Source organism: Heliangelus exortis, chromosome 1, assembly GCF_036169615.1.
Source record: "Heliangelus exortis chromosome 1, bHelExo1.hap1, whole genome shotgun sequence".
Taxonomy (NCBI): Eukaryota; Metazoa; Chordata; class Aves; order Apodiformes; family Trochilidae; genus Heliangelus; species Heliangelus exortis.
Genome location: NC_092422.1, coordinates 26,221,584 through 26,235,057, shown reverse-complemented (window position 1 = coordinate 26,235,057; position 13,474 = coordinate 26,221,584). Strand labels below are relative to the sequence as shown.

Genomic DNA, 13,474 nt, shown 5'->3' with positions numbered 1-13,474 from the left:
CAGCCTGGGAGGAGCCAGGCACTCAGCGTTTGGCCACCAGAGTCAAAGCCCCTGGCTGAGCGGCCTTTTTGATGGGTAAATCTTTTGCAGCTGCTGCTGGAACACGGGATCTGAGCCGCAGGGTGATGTGAGCTCTCCCTTTCCCAGGAGCTGTGCCAGCACCCCGTGTTGTTGATGAGGCTCAGCCCTTGGGCCCAGCACAGTGTTTGTACCAGCCGTGCCTTCCCCTAAGCTGACAGCTTGACATGTTCCTTAAAGCATTTGAGAACATGTCCACACTCGATGGCTGATCCAGGGCTAATCAAATGTAACGAGTCCTGAAATTGACTTTAATGAGCTGGAAATCAAGACCTCTGAAACAATTCCTGCTCAGGTTACTTACCACCCCTGTGCTAGGGCAAACTCCACCACGTGAAGTGCGTTTGCCTTGAAGCAGGGATCTGTCAGTGTTAGACCTTCAGTGGTGCAGTATCTGCTTACAGCTGTGGTGAACCTCTCAGCATGGGAAGCCCTAGAGAAAAAGGAGATCAAACCTACAGGACAGCAACATTCACCAAGCATTTCCCTGTGGGAGTAATTTGAGCTTGACAGTAGCCCTCAGATCAAATAAGTACTTGACTAGTGTCATTTCACCCTGTAAGATAAATACGGTTCTGAAACACTTCCCAGGGTTTGCTGTGGAAGTCCTGCACAGAGCCCTGTGCACCCTGCATCTTCAGGGAGGTTTTCTGCACCACAGGAGAGCAGAGCAGGGGGAGCCTGCTGGATGGTGCCTTCTGCAGCCTTGGCTCAGTGCTGGGCTGCCTGCAGAACAGCTACTGTAATGCATCAAATGTACTCAGGTACATCTTGTGTCTAAGACAGCAATGTAGACCACTTTCCTCCCAGCTTGTCAGATCTTGGCCTCTTTCTTTCTCAGAGAGGACAAAACTCCATAACATTGATGCTGGCTGGAGGCAGCCCACTACCATGTCTGCCTCTCTATATTAGAGGCACTAAGATGATCAGGGGACTGGAGCATCTATCATATGAAGGAAGGCTGAGAAACCCCCAGACTATTCAGCCTGGAGAAGGGAAGACTGAGAGGAGATCTCATCAATACTTAGAAATACCTAAAGGGCAGGTGTCAGGAGGATGGAACCATCCTCTTTTCACTCATGTCCAGTGACAGGACAAGAGGCAATGATTGTAAGCTGGAACATAGGAGGTTCAACTGAAACATAAGGAAAAACTTCTTTACTGTAAGAGTAACAGAGCACTGGAAGAGGTTGCCCAGGTGGGTGGTGGACTCTCAGTCTCTGGAGGCATTCAGAATATGCCTGGATGCCATCCTGTGCAGGCTGCTCTGGGTGACCCTGCTCTGGCAGAGGAGTTGGACTGGATGATCTCTAGAGGTCCCTTCCAACCTCTAACATTCTGTGATAGTGACATAGGGCAAGACAGGCTCTGTTCTCACTGCTTGTTCACTGGGGAACTGGACTGGGCAGTTGTCTGACTGAGCCCTGTTGACTTTATCTCCATCTTGATACTCCATTATCGGATGGGTTATCGTCTGTCTGTGGGACTGTCAAACCAGTAATGCTGGCCCTTTGATGCCATAGCTGATTTTCAGCATGCAGAGCTGAGCATCACCAGTCTGTAATCTTCACCCTGCTTCCCAGATCCCCTGCTGAAGAAGGAGATTGAGCATCATCTGCCAGAAGGCATTAGCTCATTTCACTCACATTTCTCTGTCCTTACTGCCCTAAGCATTGCATCAGTAGCCACATGGTTATAAGATGCTCAGAGCAGTTCCTTGTGTTCCCAACATGCAGTTACAACCTTAGACTAGCATTTTACCATAGTAAACTGCAGAATTCATGACCAGAAAGGAAATAATAAGTGCTGATTTTTGGCAGCCATTTCTTCACAAGGGCAACCTCATTTCAGAAATTTTCTATGCAATTTTTGTTCCAAGTAGGTATGTGCCAATGCTTGGGAAGAGGGCAGAAGTGGAGTCTTGCCAGGGCACAGGCTTTAGGAGCATGGCTCCTTGGAGAGCTTTGCCTTGTTCTGGTTTCTGGTTTGCAATCATTGGGGTGTCTAGGAAGAAGTGATAAGAGGATTTACCTCTTAACAAAGCAGAGGAGCCAAACCACATTTTATACTGAACCTTCACATGACTCTGCATCATCTCCAGGACAGCTTGAGCCAGAGAAACCAAACTTACCTTGCAGACCCTCTCAGTTACCCAGGACAGTGGGTGCAAAAGCACCAGAGACAACCCTAGAATAATGAAATTCTTATATTATGAGCTTTCTCAAGATTTTAATCCAAAATATTTTCAAGTTCTTACTGTTGAAAGCGAGATAGAAAGAGTTAGGTTCTCCTCAGATGTTTTATTTCACACTATGGATATACAATACAAATTACAGTATGTGTAACTAAAAGCAAATAAATGGAAAAGAACTGCCAATTAAAAAAAAAAAAACAACATTCATTCTACAACATGGTAGTTAAATGATCTGCACCAAGCGGATTCTACTGTTCATTTTTAATTGTTGTTGTTAATGACTTGTGGAAAATATATTTTCAGTATTCCATTTCTCTCAGCCATTTGTGTTGCTCTTTCATTTCACTCTGATGAGACAATGAAAGCAATGTGCCTTCTGGTTCAGTCACTTTCTGCTTTCTGATTTCTCTTCACTAACTCAAAGTCATCAGCTAAATTACACGAGAACGCACAAATGAGTTATTTTGTAAACTCCTAAGAATATCTGTGTTCATTTTAATTTAGTAAAATCTTCCTAACTCTAATCTGAGGCTTAAATCTGTCTGTCAGCATTGTCTTTGCATTAATGTGTTTCATTGTGCTAGAAAAGTGGATCTGCAGCAGGAAGCTATTGGCAGTGAATCCCAGTGTCCATACTGTCTGTGTTAGGGGGGTTTACTTGGAAGTAGCCTTAGTCTGGATGCACGTCAGCAGCTGGAATATTTCCATCCACTGGTTTGATTTCACACACTCCAGAAGCATTCTGCAACTGAAATGTGGCAATTTGGGACCATAGAGAGAGTTGCTTAAAAACATTCTCCTATCCATAACAAAGCACTAAGGAAGGCATGCCAGGTGAAGCCAAATTCCCCATCACCTCGTGTTTAATATTATGTTCTCATAACCAAAACACCAACAGTTAAAATCAAGATAAGAATTAACCCTTGAAGAGATATCTAAAAGAATCTTGGTTGTTCAAGGGCCAGAGATCTTTAACTAAACACTTTCCAATGAAATCCTGAAAACTTCTGAAAAATAAAACAGGTTATTCCATGACTGAAATCTATACATTTTTCATTAAACTGTTGGTTGGATGTGCTCAACCAACCTGTGACATTAGGAATAGGTGCAACTCAATTATCACAGTGCAGGTTTGGCAATTGACAGCAGAAGGCAGCTGGCTATTAATGTATGCACTTTTTTTCTTTTCAGCTGGTACTTTTTGATTTCCAAAGCAGCAGGTTTCAGCTGCCCTGACTGTTCTCACCATCTCCACTTTCACTGTCAACAAAGAATGGAGTCCTGATTTTCATGACTGAGTATTTTAGGGAGTACCACGTCCCATGCCATGTAGACCACACCAGACCATTGTCATGGGATCCACTGTATCTTCCTGTTCTGTAGTATCTTCCATTGAGGTTTACAGCATGGCACCTTTTCATCAGGTAGAAGAGGGAAAAAAGGGGATAAGGTTTAGTGTGGGAGGACTTTGCATCATTACAGTGAAGTACAATTTTCACACAACATACATTTAGAAATACCAGGGCGGGATTCCTTGACAGGCTCAGACACCTACATGTATCTGCCTGTACTGAGCTGATTATTTGAAGTCTTACAGCAGCCTGTGGAGAGCTGGTTAATACATTTAATGGAACCAAGAGAAGTCTGAGGATCATCCTGAAGTAGACACCAAGAGTTAGAGAATTCAACCTCTTGACTCCTTCAAGGGTATTAACTGGGGCCATGATTCAGTTGCCTGAACAGAGGAGTGCAGTGCAGTTTGGGAGGCTCTAGCTCAAGTGTAAACACCTATTGACAACTAAAAATGCAGATTTTTCTAATTAAGGTAAATCCCACTGTAGATGCACATTTTCATAGCTGAAATTTGTACGTGAAGAGAGCCTGGTCAAAGAGGAGGCTCATCCTGCACTGAAGCAGAATCAAACTGAGTGTGTCCATGCTCTCGGGGCTGATCCCTGAACCTGAGGATGCTGTCTGCTGATGTGCAGGCTGTGCCCAACCAGAAAACATATCTAGGGGGAGTTCACCCCCTAGACATCCTCTGCCACAGAAAAATGTCCATGGTACACACTTTAATTATTTCTTTCCTGGGATATAACCCAAAGCTCTTTAAGGAATTTTAATTGGGCACTTTCCCTTCCAGTTAATTTTTCCCTGTGCATTTACTCTGACCTGTTTTCTTAAAACGAATGCAACTTACCTGCTTTGCTTCCTAATGAAGCAAGCAGATTGCTTTCCTTTGAGGGCCTGCAAGTGTGAGCACCTTAGATTTGGCATGTGCCCACAGCAGCCCCCAGCTGGAGTAAGGCAGGCAACTCCTCTCGGCTGTGCAGGCACCCACACCCTAAGCATCCGAGAGCTCTCCACTGCTTTCCCTACCTGTTAAACCACCAACCACCCTCGTTCTCTAATGCACAGTTGCCTGCCAGGAATCGATCATGATCCTTGTCAGATGTGGTGAACTCCATCCCTCTGTGAGAAGCTGACCACTGAGCTTCAAAATTGCTCCCGCCAGACAGAGCGTCGCCAGCGTTGCCGGAGTAAGTGCCAAACCACAGCCTGTAATTGTCCTGCAAGAATATGGGAAATGTGTCTTTGATACCATCTCTTTCTGCCCTCCCACACGTTTTTGAGGTAAAATTTGCTCTGGCCATTGTATCCCCTGTCAAAGGTGTGAATGTTGGAGTCAAGGGTGGCTTTTGGCCCCATGCTTTAAGTGATCCTTGTGTAGATCACTATGGGATTTAAACTTCCAGAAGGAAGGGGCTTCAGGCATCACTGCCTTTCAATAACCATTCAATAACCAATCAATAACCATTTGATACACTATACAACAACCTGGAAGGCTCTTCCTAGCTCACCAAGAACAACTTGGTAGGAAATTTTGCCAAGTAGTTGCCTTCATAAGCTGATCAACTTTTTGATCAGTTTATGAAGGCAAATACTTGGCAAAATTGTTCAGCAAGAATAACTCCTTAGGAATTTTGCTCCTCCGAGAACAAGAAGCCATCTCATTTCTAGCTAAATCGCTCTGTCCTGGTAGGAATACTTAGAAGAATAGTTCTATTGTGCACAGCTAACATCTAAGGGACATTTAATATGAGATGGATGTTTCATTTTGTGGTTTGGGTTTCTTCCTGTCATCATATTACATTTGTGTTTATGAAAAACAGCAATATGGTATTAAAATGAAGCTGTTCAAAATTTTGTAAGAAAACTCTAATTGCAAACTGAGCATACTGCATACATTTTGGAGCCATGATGGAGTTGGAACTAGAATAGTTTCATGGAATGGAACTCATGTTCTTGGGTATTGGGGCTGTGTGGTGTTCAGAAAAGCAAGCCTGCAAAGAACAGCACCTGCACTGGGCAGGACACTATCTAAAGCTAGAAAGCAAACATGAAAATACAGGGATGTGTCTGCCTTTGGGCTGTCTGTCTGCAGCACTAAGTGTAGTGCTGAAAGTACTTCTCTTCAAGACAGGAACTTAAAACTGACCTTTCAAATTTTTTATTAGAGTTCGCTTTTTTCTTTTAAAACAAAGTAGAGAGGGCTTGTTCTGGGGATTGCCTTTTATGTGACAGCCTGAAACACTCTGCTAGCAAATAGGAGAATATGGTTCTGTTTCCTTGCAGAGGTTCAAGCCCTTATCTGCTCCCCCATGAACTACTCTTCTAGCAATGAGCAGGGGCAAATGCCACTGGGAAACCTTGTGCCCTGGGGCAGAAAGGTGCCCTCAGTGCAGCAGCAGAGTCAGCAAGAGAGCACATGATCCTGTCACCCAGGGGCTTGGGCACTCTGTGGCTGTGAGGGGGATGTCCCAGGCTCACATCCCTGCTCCCAGGGCTGTTTGTCATTCAGTCAAATCAGGAACCCCAGGGAACTAGAGGAGGTAATTTTTTCAGAGCTGTAATTACAACCCTGATACTGAAGTCTGATGTTGCACATGCCCCACTCTTACAGATACAACAAGCAAATCAACACTCTCTCCATTTCCTACCTGCTCATTTGCAAGTTGAAAATTTTCATAGACTGCATAACGTCTTTCACCATGCCAGTCCATCAGGTCAATCTTTAATGAGCTCTCTCCTAAACACAGAGCAGTGTCATGTTAAATGAACCATCTCACCAGAATTAGAAAGAAATCTGTGGAAGAAAAATATTTGCACCTCTAGCAAGCAGGTCATAAATGTGGTCATTGCCAAGCCAGTATTCATCACTCTTGCCCTGGAATTTCCCAAATCCCAGTTTGTAATCATCCCATTTCCTGCAGTGAGATACAAATATCAATTTCAGCACATGAAGGAATCAGACAGTTTGTGAGACTTGGCTGTGATAACATCTAAAACTTCAGCTGTACATCTATGCATTGTTTTCTAAAAGCATCTGAATCATTGCAAGCTGAGCTGAGATTTGTCACTTTGCCTTAGAAGTAAACACAACTCACAGCTTACTACTTCTGCTAAACTTGTGCACACACAGATACTGGGTTCAACCCTTCAAGCTGCCAGATGCAGTGCTCACAGAATGAGGTTGTCATTTGGATGGGAGGGAAAAGCAGCAGCTGTCACATTGGTCTTCAGCAAAACATCTGATACTGTTCTTCAGCAAGTCTTAATTCAAATATTCTCCTGGCTGGATGTTAATGTTGCTGTCTAAAATATGCTACAGTCTTGGATGTATGATGTGGTATGATGAAGAATCAGAAACTAAATAGAATCTGCTAACAAGAGCTTCCAGATGAAGTTAAAAGGAAAATAACTAGTTCAGCTTTGTGCTCCTGTTCCACCTAAACCTGTTTATGATTCTTTAACCACTCTCACCTCTGTTTGTTTGCAGAATAACTTTGGATGTGGCAACTTGCCCTTATTTTTCATCAGCATCCTCTGGTTTCACCTTTCTAAGAGGAATCTCCTGCTGTTACTTTCTTATCATAATTTCAGTCTCTCAAAATCTTCTTGGTTGTTTCTGTGCTACCTTTCAGACTCACAAATATTTCCTGTGCATCAACATTTCCAGTTTTGCTTAACTGTGTTTATTCCCTTTCTCATATCCTTACTAGGGATCTTAATTCTTCCTGGCCTTCATACTTGTCAGGGCTCATCTTCAGGATGTTTTTCATTCATTTGTGCTGAGAGCTGAATGAACATGGCTAGAGAGCTAGCATTGCCTGGGCAAGCCAGAATAGAGCTAGTTGAGGTAGCTTAGCAATGGATTGAACTCACTGTAAGAGACACTAGACACGTAGACATGCCCTGGATTTGTGTGCTGTGATAGCAAATAAATCTCTGTGAGGTTGCTTCTTGTTTACTGTGCTCCCAGAGCATCTCTCCTTGTTGAGATTTCCAGGTGAAAGTCACCTCTCTGGGACTCTGCACAGACAAAGGACAGTCTGGATCAGTGGTTTGGTATCTTTTTGAATCATCCTAATAAGTAAATAAGTGTTACACCATGCTGAACATAATTTCTGATATGAAAACAGATAAGATGTTTACTGGGTCTCAATTTATGTGCTGGCGTCAGGTACCTGTCAATCTTCAGCCTCTGACAGTCTCCAATAATGATAAAACAGATACACATGGTGCAGGGAAGCCATGGGAAAGGCATTATAGGTCCATTTTGAAAATGGCCTCCTGATACAAATATGTACCCTCTCCTTGTACTGATGCACAGAGTTATTGCCATTAAAGCTACTTTGCATCCTTCTTGATCCATCTGTGATTCTGTGATTCTTCTCAGATGCTGGAGTCTGGCAGGCAGCAGGACTAAGGGTGGGAGCTGGGGGCCTGACCCCAAGCCCTGCTGATGCAGCCATGGTGTGTACCCACCTATTGAAGTTCTCCCTGCCATTACTTCTCCTCTGGATGACAGTCCAGCCCCCACCATCAGACATGTCACAATATGCCAGGAAAGGCTCTTGGTCTGCTCTGGGCCTGATCCTGTAGTAGCCACTTTTGGTCTTCTTCCCATTATATACTGCAGAGCAATCTAGGCAGAATGGGATCCATTTGTTAAATGGAGCTGGGGAGATGAAGGGGGAAGCAAAGGGGTATGTGCAGCCACGAGAAGACATTGCTGGGAGGTTGTATGGGACAGGGACACTCAGTCAGCCCGTGGAATAGCTCTGCAAGCCCCACAAAGCCAAAGCAAATTGTTGAGAAATGTTCTAGCAGTGATGGTTTGCAAACTGCTGGGCCTGATGTAGAGCAGCAAGGCTTGAAAACCTTGACAGCCATGCCCTCTGAGGGAGCCATTCCCAAATCTCTGGTGAGGTGCAGCAAGGCTGTAGCTCAGGATGGGGCTATAGCATGGGAAAGACGCAGGACCAGGACAAATACTATCAGCAAGATCATTGTGGGAAGGCTATTTTCCACGTGGAAGATAACCTCAGCTGTACTTAAAACTGGACCAGGGCCCAAAATTTCTAAAGTAAGATGATAAGCTCCTGTGACCAGCTCTAGCAGGGCTGTATCAAGAAGAGTGCCTTTCAAGACCACAGTGCTTCATACTTTCAGTGTAAAGCCATGAAGGAGAAAATCTTGGCCACAGGCCACTGTTCCAGTTTTGACTATTTTCTTAAAGTAACACCAAGAAACAGAGTCTGCCCACCTTTTGCTGTGTCTCTGAAGTGATGGAGGAGCCAAGAAACAGTGAGGCTGGGCTTCCCCAAAGAGGTTTCAGTGACCACAGCTAAGCCAAGTACTCTGGGCTCCAATAAACAAGTGGGGAAAGAAAAATGGGCTCAACAAGAGCAAGACCCATCCCTTCCTAAAGCAGGTATCTAAAGGAGGTTTGGTGGAGCACATCTGAAAGGTGCCTGTTCCTCTCTGGGCCAGGTCAGAAGCCCAGCTTCAGGTGTCTGGGTTGTAGCTGTCTGTAACTTGGCCAGCTACTCCAGCACCAGGGAATATCTTCCACCACTTTTCCCTTCTCCTTTCCATGTATCTCACTGCATTTTAAAGCACAGTCCACTTTAAAAATTCTAATACTTTTAGCGGAAATAAAGTGCTACACATGGGGCACTCCAGGGAGAAATAAACATTATGGCAAGCTAAGATTTCCACATATGCTACTGCAAACTGTACCTTCATCATAGACTATCAAATTTCCACTGGTTGTGGGTAAAAGCATCCCATGCTGCACAGTCCTGTTGCCTGAGAATAGACCACTTTTTGTTCTATGGTAAGTGTTTTCCAGGATGTCCTTCAGTTGCAGGTCATATAAGTAAAGCAAGTCTTGAAGCTCTTTTAACCTTTGTCTTAACTTATTATTGTCTAGGAGGCAGATATCTCTTTCCTGTGGGGAAAACAGAACAAAAAAAAGCCCAGGCTTCAGTCAGTGGTAAGAAAAGAGAGGCAAAGAGAAAACCTGTCTCCTCTTGATCCTAACATGTCACACTTCCTCTGTGGATCAGGATGGTTTGATCATGGTGTCCCTCTGGGATACATGAACCATGCACAGCACAGGTTGTTGAGTTGAATTCAGTGGAAAAGGGGTTTCTATGTGCTACTTTGTGCTGCACAGAGCATCCCAGAACATGATCACATACACAGATAATTACTTTGGACAAAAATCATTCGTCTTGACTCCTATTTAATGAAGTTAAAGGGAGTGTTTGCAGACTATGAAACTGCTCAGGGTGGTAAGAAGGGGAAAAACTGGCTCTTGCACTGCAGCCAGGCCAAACCAGTGAGGTTTCAAAGACATCTTCTTGTAAAACTGGAAGATAAAAGAGCAAGTATTAGGTGCAAATCAGCAGAAAGCCGTGAGACTACCAGGATCAGCACAGTAACTTCAGAGCTGCCTCATCATAACCAAGACCAGAATCAGGCCGACACAGATTGAGAGAAATACTTTCAGTCTGTGGCTGGTGCCACTCTGTTAAAAACGTAACAAAACAGAGAAAAATCTCTTCTGAGACAACCAAGCAAATCCATGCAGTAAGAATCAGTTGCTATTTTTTCTCTGAGCAATCTGGCTTGAGCGATGCCAGGTCAGGACTCGTTTTAGCATAAGCAAAACAAGGAGTTGCCCAGGACAGCAGGCTGATGAGCATGCTGAAACATGGCCCCCCAGCTGCCTTCTCCTCCTCCTAGGCCTGCTGGTTTTCCTCTAAAGAGGATTTACAGGCTGGAGGCACACAGAGACCCACTGCAGACAGCCCCAAGCTGGCCAAACTCTTCCTCTGTACTTCCTCGGGATGACCCAAAGAGTAATTTGCTGATGAGAACATTGCCTCAGACTACACCAACCAATTTTTCCTTTTCCTGCTTTTTAAATCATTATGAATAAATGCAGGCAGTTTTCCCTGAGGGAACGGAGCAGAGTATTTCTTCAGTGGCCATAAAATAACTTTTTTTCTTTTTTTTCTTTAAGGGTGTTATGTTTCTGCTTTTAATTCTTGGTAGTGTCAGTCCAGCAGTCCATCCTGTAGTGCCATGAAAACCCCGTATTATCAAGACCACCAGTGACCTTCCTTTAGGTGCAGGCAGGCAAATTTTTTCTCTGCTCTTGCAGAGGGGAGCACCTACCTCTGCATGACTGGGAAGGATAAACCACTGAGGAGTTGTACTGGTTAAGAGATACGCACCGGCAGCCTGGGTGCAGCTGAGCTGAAGCTGACCAGGAAAAGGAGCAGCAGCAACCAGGGCATCATCATGCTCATTTTTTTATCACCTGAAAAGAAGCATTGACAGGCTGCACTGAAGGTTTATTTAATTCCTCTCATAACTCAACCACCCCTCACAATCATGTTTAATTCCCCTGAAAAAATGCTGCAACGTGTTAAGGAGTTTGCTTGAAACTGCAGGCGGGACAGAATGGGTGATGTGGATCCCTAAAATGCATGTTAAGGAGAAGTTGAAGCATCAATACAGTGTGCTGACACAGTGACCCAGGCTCCTGCTTCCCTGGAGAAATAAATACTCACTGCAACTCTCTGGCAGCCTCTGCCCTTTCTCTCATGTGCCCACACAGAAAAGAAGTTATTCAGCAGTGATGTCTCCTTGGAGCTCTCCTTGCCAAACTGGTCAAAATCACACAGTCTTTATTCAGTCCAAAGTTCCCAAAGCTAAAAGGAATTCTGCCTTCTGGCTGAGTGAGTGCAGGCATTGCCCCTCATCAATCCATGAGCAGTCTGCCAGGGTGGGATTCCCATTGGCAGAAGTCACACATAGGACAAAGTGGGCATGGGATAGTTTGTGCTTGGATTTCAGTAGGGGATGTGTTTGTGGGGCCAGCCTGCCCCAGCATACAGATGTCTTGCAGAGATATTGCAGAGTCTCAGCTAGACAAATTGCTAAGTGACTGCCACAGGGAACATGCAGCTGAACACAAGCAAACAGTACACACTGTTCACAATGTGCTTGCATAGTGCTTATTAAATAAATAAATAAATAAATAAATCAGAAAGAATGAAAAAAATCTGTAAAATTGGCTGAAATTAACTCCCCTGCTTTCACATCTGGAAGTGCTGCTGGAGCCTGGCTACTGAGCTCTATGCCTGCAGCTTTGTTTCAGCTTTGTTTCAGCTAGAGCTCTATTAGCATCCCCGCAGCGGCTGATGCTTCCAGAGCCAGCAAAGCCACTCTGACAGGGAACCTCTCAGCCAAGCTGGGCAGGCAGAGCCCAAAGCAAGCTGAAAAAAGACGTGCCCTGTGAAAGTCACCCATGAAAGCTGTCATGCAAGCAGGTGCCCCAACACACAGCATTTTTCCAGCTCATACAGAGATAGGCAGCGCATTGCCCCTCAGCAGCCCTGCTGGAGGCTGCAGCATCAGCACCGAGGTCAGCCGGGCCCTATAGCTTGTGGGTGGTGGCAAAAATCTAACAGAAAGGATAGGTTTGAGTGATAGCTCTTGAAAACCAGGCAGAGAAGACCAGAGGGAAAGCAAGCAACTTCATCTATACCTTTACCAACACATATTAAATGTACATACCTATAACTCGCCTTTCCTTCAGAGCTCGTCCTGGGAAGTTTATCTCCCTCAGAAGTCAACTACAAAAGGAAGTGCTTATAAACCTGGCTGTATTTCTGGGCATTGGTGAGATTTTCCTTTCCAGATGGCCCACATCAAGCATGCAAATGTTTCACAGCACTAGGCAGTTCCACAGAAAAGACACTTGCAATTCCTTGCAGGAAAGAGCTACCCAAACCCCGGGTTATCTGTTCTTACTCAATTCTTATCCTGCTTCTTCTCAGTGAGGATAAACAACAGCTGGGTTTCTGTCCCCAGTGCTCTCCCAAGAAGAGGGGCTCTGCTGGGTGCACACCATTACCCACCTTATTTGACTAGGAAGCTCAACCAAGGCTGACTTTAAGTGTTTATATGAATCACTCAGACTAATGCTCCCTGTGGGAGTTTTATCTAACTTTTAATACAGCCAGGTTCATTTCAGGAAGTCCTGCAAAGTGGAACCATTCAGCATTCCTTTTTTTGCTGTTTTATCTGGTTTATGTGTAGAAGAACAGCACAGCTGCAACACCAAAGAAGCAGCAAAATTGAAGCAAGAAGCAAACATGGGGCTATTAAGCAAGATTTGCTAGTCGACTAAAATCTCAGGAGGTTTGCAGTTGTGTAACTCTCCTCTGAGCTGGATGATTAAATTTACTGGTTAACACAAACAACAACATTTGTGGAAGAGAGAAAAAAAATACCGAAGCAGATGGGTGCCTCCCTTTGCATTATGGCCAAGGAATTACAGATTATTTTATGGACAACAGCAGGAATGTTCTATTTTTCAGAGCTGTGTTCAGAGGAGAGACCATAAGGCAAAATGACAAGGCATATAATCCCATTGTAAACTTCTGTGTTTATTGCCACGAAAGCAAGACTGCCCAGCTATTTCCAAGTCCCACAAAGCACTTTATTTCTTAAAAACTGCATTCCTCTTCTCCCACAAGAACCGCTGACCCAGTTCACTGCCAAAGGATTATGTAAACAGGGCTTTTCTTCTCACTTGTTTTCTATCCCCAGTTTCAGGCTGTTTTTTGGAAGCTGTGAAATTAAACGAGTGAAACTTCTCCTCTCCTCCTTAGTAGGTTCTCAGCCCTTTCTTCCATCCCTTTGGTCAGCAGCTGCAGCCAACAGCAGGGTGCTTGGTACCTGTGCTCCCAGCACCAGGGGGGCTGCACACCATCCCCTGGGGCTTTCATTCATGTCAGGCCCTTCCTTAACTGCAGCCAGCAAGACAGTGCTTGG

The 13,474-nt window shown here is 44.6% G+C and overlaps 1 protein-coding gene across 5 annotated transcripts; it reads right to left on the bottom strand.

The window, feature by feature from the left end:
- Positions 1 to 2,365: 2,365 nt before the first annotated feature.
- Positions 2,366 to 12,598, bottom strand: LOC139793538 (fibrinogen-like protein 1). 5 transcript variants are annotated; one of them, XM_071738379.1, is made up of 9 exons: positions 12,556 to 12,598; positions 12,212 to 12,270; positions 10,864 to 10,949; positions 9,359 to 9,569; positions 8,102 to 8,261; positions 6,443 to 6,540; positions 6,274 to 6,362; positions 4,652 to 4,842; positions 2,366 to 3,685 (listed from the first exon to the last, which is right to left on the bottom strand). In XM_071738379.1, exons 3-9 carry the CDS (start codon positions 10,936 to 10,938, stop codon positions 3,496 to 3,498), a joined length of 1,014 nt encoding a protein of 337 aa, XP_071594480.1. In that variant the 5' UTR covers positions 10,939 to 10,949; positions 12,212 to 12,270; positions 12,556 to 12,598; the 3' UTR covers positions 2,366 to 3,495. The 5 variants fall into 5 exon arrangements, with proteins under 5 accessions (XP_071594480.1, XP_071594475.1, XP_071594490.1 ...); XM_071738374.1 differs by having other exon boundaries at positions 12,449 to 12,596; XM_071738389.1 differs by lacking the exon at positions 10,864 to 10,949 and having other exon boundaries at positions 12,449 to 12,596.
- Positions 12,599 to 13,474: the final 876 nt, after the last annotated feature.